This window comes from Perissodus microlepis, chromosome 23 (genome assembly GCF_051167445.1).
Source record: "Perissodus microlepis isolate ML-2025 ecotype Zambia chromosome 23, ASM5116744v1, whole genome shotgun sequence".
Lineage (NCBI taxonomy): Eukaryota > Metazoa > Chordata > Actinopteri > Cichliformes > Cichlidae > Perissodus > Perissodus microlepis.
Window position 1 is genome coordinate 31,013,529 of NC_140482.1, and position 18,958 is coordinate 31,032,486.

At 40.7% G+C, this 18,958-nt stretch overlaps 2 protein-coding genes across 4 annotated transcripts in view; one reads left to right on the forward strand and one right to left on the reverse strand.

The window, feature by feature from the left end:
* Positions 1 to 12,192, reverse strand: part of herc2 (HECT and RLD domain containing E3 ubiquitin protein ligase 2) — a 52,806-nt gene extending 40,614 nt beyond the window's left edge. For all 3 annotated transcript variants that reach the window (XM_084921822.1, XM_084921821.1, XM_084921819.1), the window contains exons 1-6: positions 12,070 to 12,192; positions 8,418 to 8,526; positions 6,196 to 6,289; positions 5,928 to 6,059; positions 3,323 to 3,545; positions 1,207 to 1,307 (exon numbers count right to left, since the gene is read on the reverse strand). In XM_084921822.1, coding sequence (XP_084777948.1) covers positions 1,207 to 1,307; positions 3,323 to 3,545; positions 5,928 to 6,059; positions 6,196 to 6,289; positions 8,418 to 8,489 — 622 coding nt within the window. In that variant the 5' untranslated portion in view covers positions 8,490 to 8,526; positions 12,070 to 12,192. The remainder of the gene's footprint in view (positions 1 to 1,206; positions 1,308 to 3,322; positions 3,546 to 5,927; positions 6,060 to 6,195; positions 6,290 to 8,417; positions 8,527 to 12,069) is intronic.
* A 187-nt stretch (positions 12,193 to 12,379) lies between these two features.
* nipa1 (NIPA magnesium transporter 1) lies at positions 12,380 to 17,635 on the forward strand. The gene is made up of 5 exons (XM_084921827.1): positions 12,380 to 12,589; positions 12,667 to 12,714; positions 12,791 to 12,881; positions 15,736 to 15,893; positions 16,266 to 17,635. Exons 1-5 carry the CDS (start codon positions 12,400 to 12,402, stop codon positions 16,766 to 16,768), a joined length of 990 nt encoding a protein of 329 aa, XP_084777953.1. The 5' UTR covers positions 12,380 to 12,399; the 3' UTR covers positions 16,769 to 17,635.
* Positions 17,636 to 18,958: the final 1,323 nt, after the last annotated feature.

The following is an 18,958-nucleotide window of genomic DNA, read 5'->3' on the forward strand; positions in this document are numbered from 1 at the left end:
GTTACTGCTCAATTTAATTGAAAAAGAGCAGTTTTGGGCCCAGAATAGTGGCTAATTTTGAACATAAAACCTGTGTTTGAAGACCAAGCACCAGTTTCTGCCATCTTGCCTTCACCACAGGATAACTGTGATGCAATGTGATGGGATAGCAGACCTGTGCTCTTTGAAAGACTAATTGTTATCCCCCAAGAAAGACCTGGTCAGAGACGCTGAGGGATCTGAGAGTATAGGGAGACCATTATTGATCATTCCACAGGTTCACCTGTGAAATCCTTGTAAGATTTACTTCCTCTAGTGCAGCTATTCTGTAATGTCATACCAAAACGAGTTTGAGCACTGGGCTAGGGAGGTGATCAACTCACTGCTGCAAAGTAAAAAGGGTGTGCTTGATTCGCAGAGGAGGAGGAGGAAGAAGAAGGAAGAAGGAGGAAGAAGAATCATAACAGAGATTAAAATTCACCCCCCCCCCCCCAAAAAAAAAAAAAAAAAGCCCAAACAAAATTATTATTATTATCATTTTTCTTTAAAAAGTGTGTTACACTTCATTGTTCCTAAAGAGTATTTCCAGGAACACGGCTAAAATGGGGATAGGAGGAAGGCTACGGAGGACAGGCAGGCACTTTGTTCCCACCCAGTCCCCGTGGACACAAAGCCCTCACAATGTTAACAAAAACAACACTTCCACTAGCAAAGCTGAAAATGAAGGGAGTGAATGAATAACATGGTCAAAGATTTATCCTTGAATAAACGTAATCAGAATCTGTGACTAATTTACATCAAAATAAAAGTTAATAACTGAATATTATTAGTCATTTTGAATTTATAGCCCGAGGATGATGATTATAATTATCATTATTATAATACATGAGACTAAAGCAAGACACTCGATCCTGATTTATCTGCCTGTAATGGAGACCACGCATGATGACATAGTTACATTTAACGACATCCAAAACAGCTATTTTGGATTCATTCTTGTGCCAAAGCAGCAGGATTGCCTCCTTGGCCCTATTCTGTCAGTCTGTCGTCTAGCAGCATGACTAAAAACACAGCCTTGCGAAAGATGTTTGGTTGTTTACGACGAGCAGCTTCTAATGTGGCGCAACGCATTCTTCAGCAGCTGTTAAGCAAACTTGCACCACCATGACAGAACCTATCATCACCGGCGCCGAAGGACAAAATGTCTTCACTATCAGCACTTCTTACCTGATCTCCATGCCCGGCGAAGGAAAGCAAAGGCAAAAGAAAGAGCTGCCCTGGAGCCGACTCTGGCCAAACCTTCCACACCTTTACTGGCTGGACGAGGGCTGAAAAGAATACGAGCACATACGGATCAATTAAATATCATCATATTATTATCATCATTGTAAAAACCTTACTATCAAACAGCCAAGTGAAGCCCACATACAGAAGATGCATTGGATTTCTTCTGTCTGTGTGTGACTTTTACTTCCTTTAGAGCCTTGTGACAAAAAGTTTCACCATCTTAGCTCAAGCTCAACTAAAGAGCTAGGGAGGCTTCGGAAAGGATGAAAAATCCACTACTGTACAGGTTTAAGTCCATTTGATTTATAACACAAGGAAAATTAAGATTTTGTCACAAAAAGGAATGCCTAAGAGAGATCATTTTAAATTACAATTGTGTTCCTTTCATAAATGCTGAAAGCCAAAAATCTATTTAAAATTTGATGAATGGTTCACCCCTAGTATCATCGCTGTGATGCAATCACAGGGCAGCAACAGCAGATCCTAAAATGAGGTTTTCAATTAGAAATAAAAAACCAAGTCTGCTCCAAATAAACGCCTGGAACTAAAAGCCCTGCACAGTAAATATGGAGCACATTTAGAGTACGGCCTACATTTACTATGCATATGAGAGACCTATTGGAGCATGCCTAAGAGGCTTACTTAAAGAAAACACAGTGTGCACTTACACTGAGCTGCAGGGTTTAACTTTCAGTGACTGGATAGACACACCATAATAGTTAAGAGTATACAATACAGCTTACTCTTACTCCACTTCCCCATCAAAACAGAAGCGAGACTTGAGAGATTGGTACTGGCTATGCAGTCTCAGGAGGATGAAACTGCTCCAGCTGAAGGTTACAAAGCTACTGGCACAGGCGGTGAGCACTGATGCTCGCTTAGTGACTACTACTGAGTGCCGGGTTCCTTACGTCACCCAGGTCACATGTGTTACTTTCTTGGTACTCTGTCTCAATCTCTAATCATACGATGGATATCCAGCTATTTCACACCTCCTCTGGCAGTCAGGAAGAATGAAACAGTAAGTTTGACACAGTTTCTATTGGCCCTACAATAATCTACTTTATCCCTTTATGGCCCATTTTACAAGCACTTTAAAGCTTTAAATGACCATAACTCCCTCCATCTGGTAAGGAAGTTAAGATAAATTCAGTTATGGTAAGAAGAGAAGAAGAACATTATGGGGATAATCATGATAGGATAAGGTATTCACGGTACACTGCTCTCTGAACATGGACACACACACAAAGAAAAAATTAAGCTCCATCTAGAGCAGGAGTGGGGGAACTCCAGGCCTCAAGGCCCAGTGTTCTGCAAGTTTTAGATGTATCCCTGATCAAACACAGCTGATTTAAATGGCTAAATTACCTCCTCAACATGTCTTGAAGTTCTTCAGAGGCCTGATAATGAACTAATCATTTGATTCGGGTGTGTTGACCCAGAGTGAGATCTAACACCTGCAGGACGCCAGCCCTTGAGGCCTGGAGTTGGACACCCCTGCGCTACACGTTGCCATACTCCTCAACCACTGTGGGCTAGAGAGAAAATTAAAAATGGTTGCTGAAAGTTGAGGATTATTATTTTTATTCCATTTTTAGTCCATCAGTCATGTATAAATGTTGGCACAGACTCAGAATGCCTCATTCATCGACTTCAATCATTGCTTTAACCTGCAGCATGTGCTGTAGAAGACATGAGTGTATAACCTTCCAGATTACTACACTTGACTAATTGCACAAACCCGACGGACCAGTTCACTAGTCCAATGTGGCTTTACAGCTAAGGATAAAAAAGAAAAATAAACAAAAAACAAGACAAATCTTAAATAACCACCACCCCCACCTCAGTCCAACTCTCTAACTCTAAAAATATTCATAGTATGAAGGTCAAGTTTTGCAAGGCGTCACTGTACAAAAAAGATCAGCTGATTCTGAAGAGGTCAGAGAGGAGCTCATTGACTCTCCATGGAATTACCAAGTATCTAAATCTGCCTCTGTTCTCTCATAAGACCAATGTTTTGTGCACAATTCCTGAGAAAGGAAACATTTTTATTTACCTCTTGTTGTCAGCAGCTGGCAGTGGTGGGCTGGGGGGCGTCTTCCAGCGGACCTTGTACTTCTCCTCCATCATGCTGTGGCTGAGAGAGATGAGATAGCGCTCCAGGATGACGAGACGCTGGCGCAGACGCTGGGCAGACAGGGTGCTTTTGGCCATCTGAGCAGAGAGCTTCTGCTGGTCCTCAACCAGAACCATCAGGCAGTCCTTCAGTTCCTTGTCATCTACACACACACACACACACACACACACACACACACACACACACACACACACACACGTAGGGTTCAAAGAAAAGAATAACATAGTAAAAATAAGTGAGTGCATTGGCATGTCATTTGTTTATGACCAGAAACACTCAATTTGCAAATAAGCTACAGGAGTGAAGTCACTAGTTTTGAGTGATAAATCTGCATATCAGCTGTTCAAACCATTTTTTGCCATTTATAAAACAAACTCGTGCATTTCGATAATTTAAGAAGCTGTCAGGCATTGTTACTAGCTAAAGAGGTCATAACATACTTCCTGGGATTTCCCCATCTTTGGTCCATTTTAATAGGTCTTTTTTTTTTTTTTTAGAGCTGCAGAGCTACACAGGCTTTGCCACTGAACTGCCTAAAACACACCATGTAATCTCTCTACAAAGTACCTGCTTAGCAGCTTACCTGAATGATTGAATGAGTTGCTGTCTCGTAGCTAAAGTCATATCTACAACATACATTTAGTATGCTATTTTATTATGTTTTTGCTTGATTCATTTATTTAGTTACTTTACCCTAAAAAAATCTGCTTTACTGTATCACATTCAGCTTTTTTTGTTGTTTTGGGGTTGTTTTTTTTGCATTTTTTGGGAAATTAGTTGCCATCTCAAGTGTGAAGGAGTTTAAGTAGGCTCTCATTCACAGTAGGGGAAGATGGAGTTGGAGACTGGTGGATTGGTGTGACACCTGCAGTGATGTTGACGCTGTACTGATCTGTTATGAGGCTCAGTGTGGAAGTAAAGCTGTCAATTTATTCATCGATCTATGTTCCTACTCATACCTATGGTGACAAGCTGATACAAGTGGCAAATATCAACTTAGTGTCTGGGCTCAGCCTTAGAGAGGAGTTGAAGAGCCTAGGTGAGGAGGCTTGGGAATGCTTAGGCATCCCTTTGCAAGAGCTGGAGAAGACGGCCAGGGAGAGAGGTCTCCGTCTAGGCTGCTGACGCCAAAACACAGACCCAGATAATTGCTAGAAAATGGATGGCTGGCTCAATGAATGGACTTAAAATAAATAAAAAAATGACACTGAAACTAATAACAACTTAAGTGAAACAAGCAAATGGACTCAGGCAATCATCAGGCAATAAACATCCTGGATAATCATCCTTTTAGGCCCATCGAATGACCATAATTTACAAAAACAAACATGTCGTACTCATCAATTACCTGAAACGAGCAAAAAACTAAACTCATCAGGAAGTCCCACCCTGCTGGACAATTAAATGAATGCAGATTTAAGACCCCACTTCCAACCCTGGGTATAGCAACCTAAGCTTTTTGGTTGGATGCCTCAGGGTTGCTCAATTAAAAAATAAAATACATTTTGTCCCACTGAGTTTCATCACAGCAAGTCCTGAGTTCTGATCTGACTCAAAAGAAAACCTTTTTGTGTCTATACCACAGCGCTGCAGGGAAGGCGAAGTGGGCCAAAATAGCAGTTCTGAAATCCACTTAAGCTTTATGTAAGCCAGACTGTCCTGAGGTTGTACGAGCCACACAGCAGTCAGCTGTGCTCAGCTGTCAGAACAGATATGGATCCTAGTCAGACTCTCTGCTCAGTCTGCATTCCTCACAGCTGAAGAAATATTAGACTCACGGGAAATTATCACATCTTTAATAAAAATCTAACAAGGGACAGAGAGTAAACCTGCAAAGATCTCACATGTCAACATCCTGGCTTCAACGCAGCAGCTCGGGAAGTTGCAAACTTCCAATGGGAAAGCAGGAAGTATGCTGTTTGAACTTTAAGCATCAATGACAGAGCACTTGTCCATGCAGTGATCCAGTTACACTCACTGTACACACCAGCCCAACTTCCTGTCTCAGTCAATAATAAAAAAGGAGGAAGCAACCAGGCAGACAGTATCAAAATCTGTATTGACTGGCCCCCCCATCCGCCTGCTCGGTGCTTATCTCCTGCCACCATGAACCGTCCCACCCAGCCCCACCAGCAAACAGAAACTGGGTGAGAGTCTGTATCCCGCTGTGAACCACGACGTAATGCCCACTAAGATTAAACTCTGCAGGGTAAAAATAACCACTCAGACCAGCAGACTTTAGGTTGTCATTTCAGTTTCCACACCTCACGTGCCAGCAAAACACGCACACATCAACATGTCCAGACACACCGCCAAACAGTGAGAGATGAGCTGTTAGCTAAAACGAGATTTATGTAGTTCACATGTAGGTGTTACGAAACCCTCTGCTCTCAGCGTAGTATTAATTACCCTACTTGGAAACAGAAAGGCGTAAAATGACAGGAGTCACACGGGGAGCACGAGACTGCAGCAGGAATTACTGCAGCTAACCCGACTTTTAAACTCACTCAGGTAGTTTTCTCACCTGGCTGCCGTCCCCAGTCCCATGTCTCAATGATGGAGTGATGCACCGACGTCGACGTCTCCTCCTCCTCCTTCTTCTCTTTGTCATTGGGCTCATCCTTCTTCTGAGCTCCAAAACAGTCAGTGCAGTCTTCTATAAAGAGTCAGAGGAGATTAGGACGTTAACCTTCATCCTCAGCAGCAAGGTTAAAGCACTGCTGTCTGTCCCAATCTCAGGTATCAATCCTCAGACGGCGTGGAAATAGGTGTCACATGTCACACATAAATACCTGGGTGAGCTGATTCTTCTCCGTTGAATGTTATCTCCTCATCTTTTACCATCTCATTCCACATCTCACTCAGACCCTCTGGAGAAAAAGCCCGCTGCCAGAAGGAAGAGAAACACAATCAGTGCAGTGCAGAACAGAAACCTCTGCTTTTATTAATGCTGCATGGAGACATATTTGACACCACCTCAAAGGTTTTATCCACAGCGAAAGGAAAATTTCCAGCAGTGAAGTAATTTATTCGAAAACAACAATTTCTACTTACATACTATGAACCCCCCCCCACCACCACCACCACCACCACCCACCCCAAAAAGTCCTGACCTGAGCCACACAGTGGTGCGTATTAATAGCGTTCGGTTTGTTCTCTAGTCACTTCTGCAGACACATTTCCATCACGTTATCAGAACACAACAGCTAATATGGATCCACTCTGATCATTCATTGATCCAAAGTTTTTCCTCAGAGGGTCAGACACTGACTTGGATACAGGCTGAGTTAGATGCTGAACGAACTGTGATAACAACACAAATAATATCCTACTGCATAATCCTCTTATTTTCAAAATTCAATTGCTGCTAACCATTTAGCATTTCCCATCCTGTGCTTCATTGCAGGTAGTGATGGGATACTTGGTTGGATCCTCTCTGGATCCTAACTCCAACTAGAACCTGCAGCAGCTGGAGAACTGTGTCATGAGAATCCATGTTTGGTTTTTCTTTAAGGGTGCTCAAGGTCGGCTCAAGATGGCCTGAGCATTATTTTCTCCATAATCAGGACATTCCACATCATTTCCCTGCATTTTATTCCTCGCTAAAGAGTGTACACAGAGGTCCTTTCATCTATCTGTGCAGCCTTCACAACTCAAGAGTACCAGAATAGCCGTTTTATCTCAGAGTATCAACCAACTGAAGAAAAAAACCATTTGTGTGTCATCCGCTTAGTGCTACAACACACATGCATGACATTGGTTTGCTCTGAAATATTCACAGGCTGAAAGCCAAATGTTTCCTCATTCTTAGACAGATTTGAAACCCATGTTAGCTCAGAGACTGAGCAGACATAACACTAAAGCTGCACTTCCTTCAGTGCTGAAAGAAGCTTTTATGGTGGGTCCTAAAATCAAGTCCTGATTGGATGATCCAAATTAATTTTCAAGTTCAAGGTAGAGACTGCAGAAGTCTGTGGTGTATTCACTGAAAGAGCTCATAATTACTAACAACAAGGGTTTGTTTGCACAACACAGACATTCAAAAAAAGAAAAAAGAAAGATTTTCTGATGATGTACTTTATTACAGGCTGAACCAGAAAAACAATAATCATCTGCATGAGGTCTGACGCAGAAATGTAATCAAGGCTTCTTGTAGACTTCGACCTTCATAGAAATTTTCATAGTGGCCTCTATAGAGCCATTCTGTATCCTACATGCCTCGGACCTAAAATCAAAAATGTAATTTTCATCCATTCTGATGCATGTGTGAGGCACAAATTAATATACAGAGCAATTCCACTCAAGCCCTGAAAATACAAATACAGAGGAAATGTCTGGTTTTAGTCAGAACTAATCTCGAGAGGCTCTGCTGCAGATGTTTACTGCCCTGTGAGCCAACTGTCTGTATTATTGTAATGCACCGTTTTTCCTGTTTTGAACCTCTCAAAATTGGGCTCCAGAAAAACACCAACTATTACATATAAAAGAAAAAAGTGACACCAACACCAAAACCAGTTAAAAACTCAACTAAGTCTGAACATTTCTTAAGAATAAAAAACTAAAGTGAAATGAAAAAACCCTCTCTGCAAAGTAAGTGAAATTAAACTTAACTGAAAACTAAAGGTTTCAAAATATAAAACTACTAATTCTGGTTCTGACATGACAGCAGTCAGTCATGTAAAATACAATCAATAAGGCACCAGGATTCTGAAATATTTAGAAAACAAAGAAACAGCTAGGGGACCACAGTGAGTATGGCACACTGACATGAGGTAACGTTTTCCCAGTTAATCTGGAAAATTGATGTCACAGCTGAGGTAAAGATAAGAAACATGATGAAACATTACAGATCATCTCTTCTCCTTAGTCACTTGATCTGTCAAGTGACTAAGGAGAAGACTTGACAAGTGACTTGACAGATCAAGTGACTGGGGGAAAAAAAACAACAACCAAAAAATAAAACCCACCGTGATAAATATCATTTCGTGCCACTGCCTCCTTCTCGTGTACATACCTGCAGGTCTATCTTCAGCCATTTGTCATGAAATCTCAGCTGAGCATCGAGGGTAAATGATGGAGAAGGCATCTTTCCCTCTCCTCTCTGGGCTGCAAACGCAGCCAACCTGCAAGAAAACCATGCAACAAGGAGTGCTATAAAAAGACAATTTAATAAAGTCACTGCAAGGTGGGAATCCACAAATAATGACAATGTAAGTACATGAAAACGGACTGAGCTTTATGACCATCAATTACAAACTTTACTTTCCAGGTTTGTTTCAAGTTTTCAAGTTTGTTTAAAGTCAGTAAAATCATTAAAAACATGTCTGTTTTTATCCTGACGATTATCGCTGAAGTGAAATGAAGTGAAGACAATTAGATGGATGAGCTCAGCGAGGTAACGAAGAACCAGAGGGAACACAGTGAAAGCAGTTTGATGTGCTTCAAGAAGACCTTTCTAGTAGGGGTGGACGATATATTGAATATAATGGATGTATCGCAAGTTTTTCTGCGCATGATGGCTATACTCAATGGTTTTATCGTAACCATCGAGTATAGGTTGCCATGGAAATATTAAGCTGTCTGCATGAAATTTAATATGTTTTTTTTCCTTCCACATGCCACGAATGCATTGATTCACATTCCCAAGTGGAAAATTTTCTACGCAGCAGAATGCGTCGAGTACGCATGTTTATATCCCACCAGATAGGGAAAAATATGGCGACAGTGGAAGTTAGATACCTGAGTGGAAGACTCACTGTTGTTTGGATTTTATAAGGAGGATGTCGAACAAAATGCAGTAATTTGCAAAACATACCATAAAACTATTACCGCAAAAGGTAGCAGTACCATGACATTATTCCACCAGCTGAAAAGTCATCCACTGCAAAATTAAGACTGTTTTAAACTTTGCATGTGAAGGTCTTCGCGCACACAGAAGAAAACATTAAATAAACCAGCTGTGATACAACGGCTATCAGTGAGAGAGTAAGACTGAGTCCGTGTTATTGTATACTTGAGGCTGGTTCAGTGAATTTTGGTCGGAGCGTGACAAAACTTGCAGTTTTGAAATCTGCAAGATCTCTGCTTTTAGACAATGCACAATTTGCTTCGTTACAAAAAGCCAAGTGACTTTGTGGCTTTGTTTTCTGTGTTTAGGGACATTTTGCAAAATTGCGTAATTGCTCTTTTAATTGTTTGTAGTTTTCACTGTGTTTAGTGGTTGTAGAAATGGTTCACATGAGCTTTTAACCGAGATTCTGAAGTTTCTGTGGATACCACACATGCCGATCTTTACATGAAAAACTTGATTTCATGGAGGCTTAAAACTGCAGCTCACCCCCTTTGCCCACGTTACCACGGGTGCTGGGGCTCAAGACATATCGTGATATATATTGTGTATCGCAACAAAGCCAAAAAAATTTGTGATATTAGATTTTCCTCATATTGCCCAGCCCTACTTCCTAGACCACAGTAATTACTTCTATTCTAGTTTCCAGGTGGAAAGGAATGTGAATCTGAGTGGAATTGTGCTGCTTGCGATGTGGTATAATCTCAGACATTTTCATGCAAAGCAGTGTCTCTGTTAGCTGTTTGAATGTGTCTGTGTTTCTTCTCCTCCATCATGGCTATTCAAATTCAGTTGGAATCCTCACACTATTTTGATTCCTTCACTGTCTGATGCAGAAGTCATCCAAATAACTGTGGCTGTGGATAATACATTGACCACTCTCTGCAAAACATGTGTTCCTCTTGTGCTGCCTGATCCTGTAATACCTGCACTTATCCGTAAGATAATCCATAAATATAATGGTGATTTACACTGTTGCTCATATAGCTGATACACAGGTATATGCTCCATTTAGCCTATTTAGTAACAAAATGCATTTCTTTCTTCAGTTCAAAGAGTCCAGATCTGAAGCTCTTTTATTATTCCTTCCATATCTGACCTGGAACCTGAATAAAAACCTTGAAAATCTGCCCTCAGCATCAATCTGAATGTGATCTTTGACTCTGAGCTGTGCTTTCACACACAAATTAATAAGGCCGTACTGGCTAGCCTTCCCCAGCGAAGAAATACATTTAATAATTTTTTTACATCTCTAACGCATCTTGATAAAGTCATCAACTCCTTCCTAGCATCAGGTTTAGACTTCTACAATTTCCTCTACTCGAATCTGTGCCAAAGGTCCCGCATCCACCTAAACTGCCAGCGATGAAACCACATCACCATCCTCGATGCCCACACTGGCCAACTCTTAGGTATCAGATAGATTTTGACTTAAAGTAATTACTTTTAAAGCCTGCTTATGGATTTAGTCAAACCTTATGAACCTCAGGTCACACCCTCCTAACTGCTTCTAAAGCTTGTCTCATTACAAATGGTATCACTGTTTGCTGTTAGAAAAGGAACTGAGACAAACTTGGGATCTACTATAGATGACTGCCATCACACAATGGATATTTAGAAGAAGACTATTTTTCATTCTTCTTTTAGCAGTTACCACATCAGATCACCTGCCTCAACCTCACTCTATCCCTAGTATCCTCTGTCACGCCAACCCTCTGCATGTCCTCCTTCACTACATCCATGATTAAGTCACTTGGGGTCCTTCTGCCAGACAATTTCATCTTCAATATCCTTTGTTCAATATGTCCACTAACCACTACAGCAGTGGTTTACATATTTGTCTGACAAGATCATTGGATGGTCCCAGGAGGAAAATTTGGGCTGCATCAGGAAGTGCATCTATCATAGAAATATGCAAAATCAAATGTGCTTAACATGCTTAATTATATTTATTTTTTGTTATTTTACCCTACTGGCCATGTTTGTCATGCTGCATTTATTCTACTTTATGTAAGCCCTGTTTTTACGAGTGTAATTCAGTTTTATTGGCTGTTGACACAGAAAGTAGTATACCGCAACGACTATACTAGTTTAGCGTTTTAATATCATGTTAATGTTACTTCGTTTTATATAAATATTCGTCTGTGTGTGTAGAGTGACAGTAAGGAAAGCTCTCCATAGTCAGGTAATATGAAAAGGCGTGTAAACAAATGGGAAACTTGGACTCGAATATTCACTGACAGATGATGCATAAAAATGTGATTAGGCAGTAAGTGGGTTGAGCTTTAGCAGCTGGGTTTGAAAAAGAACTTTACATAAGACAAGAAAGATTCTCATCCATAACAGGGGTAGTAGTAATTATAACCTAATCAGAGCATAAATAAGGCGTTGAACGACGTTAAATAACATGAAGGAGATTATGATTTGGGGCCAGAAATGTTTCAGCTACATAAAACGCTGGGAGGAAAACAGCAGATCGCAGCATTGCATGCTAGCAAAAGCAGTGATAACCTTGATGTTTTGACGCTATTTCCCCACACATGATAACAAACAGCAGTCAGAGAACACCGCACACTGACACACCATCACTGAGCTCATAAAGCTGTACCTAACGCTGGGCAGCGTTAGCTTGGCGCTAAAGCTAATCGCTTAGCCTGCTAGCCAGCTAGCACTAGCCCGTGCTAAAGCAGCTCTCATGCAGGCGCTGATAAACGAGCTGCTGTGAGCTGACACCGAACCGAACGACACGCAGCGGGTCACAGAGCTCAGTAACACAGACAGGAACATGTCAGTTTTCAGCAACAACGCTGTAAATTACCTGCGGTTTCTTCTCAATCTGCTCCCGTCCCCTCAGCTGCTCTGCTGCATTAACGAAACCTTCATTATGGGCTTGATTGACGGATCGCGAACTAGTGCACGAGACATGGAAACAAATTACGTAGTTTTAACTGCCTGCTTCAGTGCGATGCATGTGTATCACCACAGCGTACCCACGGGCGGGGTTTATTGCGCAAGAGGCGGCAATGTTGATTCCACTGATTCCAGTGCGGCCGCCCTGCGCGCACAGAGTGGTGTTATAAAATTAACGCTACTTTCAGACTTGAGGCGGGACATAGGAGAGGCTGGGCTGACCTGGGGTGAAGCTGAGATGTCCGCTGGGTGTCGCTGTGGCTCAAAGAAACGGGAAGTAAACAGAGCAGCAGTAATGGCCTCTGACTCAAGTCTACCGGCAGTTTCTTCTCAAAATCTGGGAATAACAATAGCTATAATATCAAGTTTCATTAATGGGTCGACATTTGTGCTGCAGAAAAAAGGGATACTACGTTCCCGCCACAGAGGTAAAGCACAGAAACAGTAAACGTGGCTGTTTGTGGAATAATAGAGACTGACTGAAGTGTTGAATGTTATCCAACAGGAAGGTCGTACCTCACAGATGTGGTGTGGTGGAGTGGGACACTGTGTAGTGAGTATCATTTACAGACTTGGTGTGTTATTTAGAAAATTATATGTCTCACACACCTGTCTGTGAATCTCTGCAGTGATTACGGGTCAGGTTGGTAATTTCCTGGCATACAATGTGGCCCCTGCGGTGGTAGTTACTCCTCTGGGAGCCCTGGGAGTGCTGTTTGGGTGAGTTCAGTAGCTCGTCATTTGGTTGTTTGTTTCTTAAGTATTCAGCTCCACGTGGAATCTTTTTGGGCTAAACTACAAACATCATACAGAAGTTTTAATCAACTCCTCATGGGCATGAATATCATGGTCATTTTGAGTTATATATGTACAGCATACGTCTTTAATGTCTTTATAGGTCCAACCATACATCTATATAACACCACTAATATTTTGTTTAATTCTATATAGTACCAAATCAACCACTCTTCTTGCTATATTTGGTAGAATTAATTTAAGCTGCTTTATTTCCTGGCACTGACCCCGCTTTTAAGTGTTATCCACTAATTTTCATTTAGGATTGTGGTTCCAAAAGCATTTCCAAAGCATTATGTTATCCTGCTTTAGTAATTCCAAAAGCAGTTTTAAGTTTTAATGTGTGTTTGGAGCATTCACTTTTAACAATCGAATTGGGGTTAAGACGAAGAATTTGGAGGTAGTCGGTCTTCATCATTAGTCAATCCACTTTTTGCAATCTACCAGTACCATCGAGGCAAAGCAGCCTCAGAGCATGATACTACCACCACCATGCTTAACAGATCGTGTAGTGATTTTAGGTTTGAAGGACTCACCTTTACTCCAAACATACCTTTTGTCATTTGTTAAAATAGATAAAAATGTTCTCGTCTGACCATAAAACTTTTCTCCAGGAAACATTTGACTTGTCCACCTGGGCATTTGCAATTTTAAATCAAGCTGTTGGAGGTTTTGATTTTGGAGCAGGGGTTTCTTTCTTGGTGGTTCCCTCTCAGTTCATGGCGATGTAAAATTTGCTTCACTGTGTACAGCGATGCTGGTGTTACAACAGGATCCAGCTTATGGCATGCTTGAGCCTTGATGGTTCCTTGGTTGTTCCCCAAAAATACTTACCAATTTCCTCTCATCCAAGGGAGACAGTTTTGGTCTTCGTTCAGACTTTAGCAAAGTGGTGATATATCTGAATAACTTGGACTTATCTACGGTTGTTTGAATTGATAATTCTGCAGTTGCTTAGAAATGGAATCAACAGACCTTTTCAACTTGCGTAAAATTACAATCTTTATTCTTAGATCTTCGCTGAGTTCCTTGGATTTGTTCTGAGTATTGGTCAGTCTATTGAGTGTTGTCAAACAAGTCCTTTTTAATGCTGGCAAACAGCAGCAACCAAAGTCAATCATGACCACTAACAAGAAGTTAACAGTCCTTCGCCTTGTCAACTTCGTAAAACCTGCAGCATCACTTGTTAAAAAATTTAAGTGAGTGTGTATGTTTATTTGTGTTTGTATCTATATTTTTGACTCTGTCTGGATTACAGAAAATCCAAAATAAATTCAAACTTGTGCACCCAATTCTTCTTTTTTGAAGTCGTTACAGATTTATGTTCAAAGAAATAATTAAAAGTCAACGATCGGAGCTGAATCTGCCCCTGCTGATGAGAAGCTAGATACACCATTTCATTTACCCATTAACGTTTAAATTTAAGTTAGATTTGGCTTTTAGAATTGAAAAAGTGAAGAGGATGGGGCCTAGTAGTGAGCTATGCGGAACACTTCCTGTGACTCACCACAAAACCAGACCAGATGTTCACACTTACAGCATCGTATATTGGCACACATTTATTTCAGTAAAAACAAATCAAAAACTGTCACGGGTCTCTGAGCAGATAAAAAAAACTGACACCACACAGTGTCAGATCTCCACCCAGGCAGTTGGACATAAAGTCAGCACTATCATACAAGATGGTGAATGTTGCATGGCTCATTTATACTCAGGCCCGCCATCATCAAGTTCCCTGCAGCCAAATAATGTTTTGTTTTTTTTAAGCATCACATGATCTTGCTGTGTGGCGTTTATATCGTGTCTTATGTTCCTTTTCTTTTGCTGTTTTGTTTGTATACACTGAGGAACACGTTTAAATCCCATGCTTTCCAATGGACAACAAAGTTTTCTGATTCTGAAATAGTTTTTAAGGTATGACAGTGATCATCCTCGTTTCTTTTTGTCCACTGATTGATTATTTATTTGAGACTTGGGAAAACGGTTATTAAAAGACAGAAATCTTGATTTCTGACAGCAGAATGTTTGTGTTACTTTAACTTAAGAGGATTAAACTTCTCGCCCTGTTGAATCAATTGTTTCTGTTGCACTTGAAGACATAAATCCTTATATCCTTATCACTGCCACACCTCTCATCTGACAGGTATGTTACCTGAAGTTGTAAATCTTCTACTTTAGGTAACATGCCTGAAGTTGAAGATCAACTGTAAAAAGCTGTTAATTTTTTTGTTATTTTAAAAATAAAATCATGTCTGTCAGTCAACGCCAGCATCTGTAAATCATATAACTTAATGAAGCTGAATCACCGGTTGTAGGTGTGTAAAACTGTCGGGACACAGCCAATAAATCTCAGCCACTCCTTTCAGTAAAGGTCCTCTTTATTTGCTGATGGGAGTCAACAGTACAGTATGATTAATATTTACAGCCTTTAAACTGTTGGTAGTATTAGTGAATGGTTTAAATTGCTGCATCATTTAAACCAGGGGTGGGTGAACTCCAGGCCTCAAGGGCTGGTGTCCTGCAGGTTTTAGATGTGTCCTTCATCCAACACAGTTGATCTAAATGGCTAAATTACCTCCTCAACATGTCTTGAAGTTCTCCAGAGGCCCGGTAATGAACTAATCATTTGATTCAGTTGTACTGACCCAGGGTGAGATCTAAAACCTGCAGGACACCAGCCCTTGAGGCCTGGAGTTCCCCACCCATCTCTACAAGAGATGAAACCGTTTAAACACTTTAATTTCTTGAACTTTTGACGGTGTGTGTTTGGGTGCTGCAGGGCTGTGTTGGCCTCCTGGATCTTGAAAGAGCATTTAAGCATCCTGGGGAAGCTCGGCTGTGTTTTATGCTGCTGCGGCTCTGTGGTGCTCATCATTCACGCCCCGACAGCAGAGGCAACTTCAAGGCTCGAGTTGGAGGAGAGGCTCCTCGACCCAGGTAACGCAGAGGGGCTCTTTATTTGCTGTTTCCTTCACACAGATTATGCACTTAATCAGTCATTCTGTTTTACACCAACATTATATATGTAAAGCGCCTTGAGGCGACTTTTGTTGTGATTTGGCGCTATATAAATAAAATTGAATTGAATTGAATTGAATTGAATTGAATATGTATATGTGTATATACACTTCCTCATCTGACTGATCTGTTGTGTCCAAAAGCTTTTCAGTAGGCCATTAAATACCAATATACACTCCTTTACTTTGCAGACAGTAAAAAGGACTATAGTTAGTGTGTAATACAACTTCTCTACACCTGCTCCAATTTGTGCTCCTAAAATAACTCTTCGTTTCTCTTGTTGTCCTGCAGTGTTTGTCACGTACGCCCTTGTGGTGGTCCTGCTGCTGATCATTCTCATCGTGTGGGTCGCTCCGGCTCATGGCACATCAAACATCATGGTGTACGTTGCCATATGTTCCTTGCTGGGAAGCTTCACAGTGCCGAGCAGCAAAGGCCTCGGCTTGGCGGTTCCGGACGCATTCGGCGAGGGCCCGTCAAGCAGCAGGGCTCGGGCGCTCTTCCTGGGCTTGCTGGGCACGCTGGCTGTCAGTATCCTCACACAGTTCTTCTTCATCAACAAGGCGCTGGAGTGTTTCAGCTCCAACATATTTGAAGCGATTTACTATGTGACGTTCACGTCCACTGTGATTTTAGCTTCTGGTCTTCTCTTTAAGGAGTGGACCGCGCTGACTATAACAGACAGCCTCGCCATACTGTGTGCTTTAACCACGGTGTGCGTCGGTGTTGTTTTACTGCACATTTCCCAGGAGGCGCTGATTACGTGGAAGAAAAAAGAGGAAAAGTCAGACTGATTCAGATGCCTTTTAATCCTTTACATCGCGTCTGCGCCAAACTTGAGTTCCTGAGACTTTTTTTCTACCTCCAGTTTGAATGACCAAAACAACATAAGATATATAATTAGTTTATTTTATCTTAAATATGTTTGAAGTAACACTAGATATGATGTTAACGCTTTCATCTCGTTAACCCTCAATCAGCCGAATTATCTTATGACACCTTTTATTTTAAAGAAGATTATATTTTTAATGTTTCTCTCTGTGTTTCTAATGCCTTTATCTACGACTGAGTGAACTTTAACAAACTCTAAATCATCTGGTTTGGGGATATGGAGTTCAAAGATTTTGTGCAGAAACATTAAAAATCAGGGGCCCTCTTTCTGCTCTCCATGTGTTGTCCACTGTAAAATATCACAGTTTAATGAAAAGAAGCAGAAACCAGTGGTCCAAATCCTGTTTTTGTTTCTTTTGTTTTTTAAAATGAAAAAAAAAAAAAGAAAAGTTAGAGAACGTGTAGACTGATAGAACATTTTCCTGCTTGAAAAACTCTAAAGAGCACATGAGTCATAAATGAGGCCTTTCATTACAAGCTTAAATGTGGTCTGAGGACCGACAGTTAATTTGTCACTGTTGTGTAAATAACTGTGCTTCCTTTCCTCCAGAGTCTTGCCCATCAGGCTTTTACAGGCTGTCTCAGTTCTTAGAATCACCTCCGTGAGTTCAGGCCGCCTGTAAATTATTGAAGGTAACTCCATAAGCTGCCTCTTCAGCTTTGTGGAGGATGACTGAGTATTCTGTGCAAAGGAGAATTTTGTAACATATTCCTTCTCTTCTGTGGCCACTCGCTGTTTACATGAATACATTAAAACTTGAATAAATTAATCAATGTTCTACTTTCATGCCTGGTTATTTATATGAGTCATTCCCCCTGGGATTACTAATGCACAGACTCAGAGCAAACATACCAGCATGTGAACATCATCAGAAGCTCTTCACAGAAGAACAAACACACAAGCAGACTTAAGATGTGCCTCCATCAGTGTCAAACCCTTAATTTATATCCATTTTAAATGCAACTGACTATAACTCATTATCCTTTAAAAGGGAGATTGATTAATACTTTTAAATCGCACAAGATAAGCTAAATTCTACTGAAATAGCTTACAGATCAGCTTTTCGTTGTCTTCTGTTATTTAGAGGGAAGGAGGCTCCAGTCCAAATATTTCACATGATGTACAGCACCAGTCAAAAGTTTGGATACACCTGAGGAGCTTGGATGTTCCTCTGGGACAATTTGAAAACTGTGAGGCACACAATGAATCTCTCTGACTATCACACCAGTGAACACAAAGTCTGGGTGTTAAATTCTTCATAAATGTGAAGGGTTTTTTTGAAAATATTGATTGATACTGATCAGTCTTTAAAGGGGCATTTATGGTTTAGTTCTGCTCTCACTATCACTGATTTATTTAAAACAAAATTCATATATTTATAGGAAAGTAAGCGAGGACTAAAATACACTGATTTGGTAGAAGGCACAATTTCCTGGTTCCTGGTGTAGAAAGCTCAGCTTATTGGAGGTCACTGAAGACATCAGCAGATGTTTCCTGGCTGTGACTTTATTGTTATCATAAACTATTAAGAGTAGATCATGAAAAATGATAAACATGACGAGCACATCCACACTTATGACTGTCTTCTAATCTTCCCTTTTAACTTAAACGGGCCAATAATGTCTTATAATGTCTGAATACAATTGAATGAATATTACATTCATGCTTGAGTTTGTAAGCTGTGCTATAATGCAGCTCAAACATGAAATTTTGAAATTCTGTCTCATAATCTGAAGATTTCAGGAGACAGTCTGAATAGTTTGCATAGACGATCAACTGAGTTGGATATTATTTTAGTTAGTCAAACATAACAAATATAAACTACATATTTGAATAAATGAATAAGTTCCTTCTGTCTTTTTAAACTGTAGTGACACTTTCTCATTTACTGTTAACAAGAGACTGACCCAGCATGGTCAATTATGACTCTGCGCATATTTATGGTTCCCTGTTCTGCAGTGAACTATGGTGATCAGATTTCCTGCTGTAGAGACCTCAGATCTGAGTCTTTTTGCACAAACTCTTTGAAATTTTCCACATTTCCAAATCAGATTTTTGAAACTGAAGCAGCCAAATAACAAAGGATGAAAAG

Coding starts and splice junctions, on each gene's coding strand:
- nipa1 (XM_084921827.1), top strand. CDS start 12,400: ATGTCCGCTGGGTGTCGCTGTGGCTCAAAGAAACGGGAAGTAAACAGA. Junction 12,590..12,666: donor ACTACGTTCCCGCCACAGAG/GTAAAGCACAGA, acceptor GTTATCCAACAG/GAAGGTCGTACCTCACAGAT. Junction 12,882..15,735: donor GCCCTGGGAGTGCTGTTTGG/GTGAGTTCAGTA, acceptor TGGGTGCTGCAG/GGCTGTGTTGGCCTCCTGGA.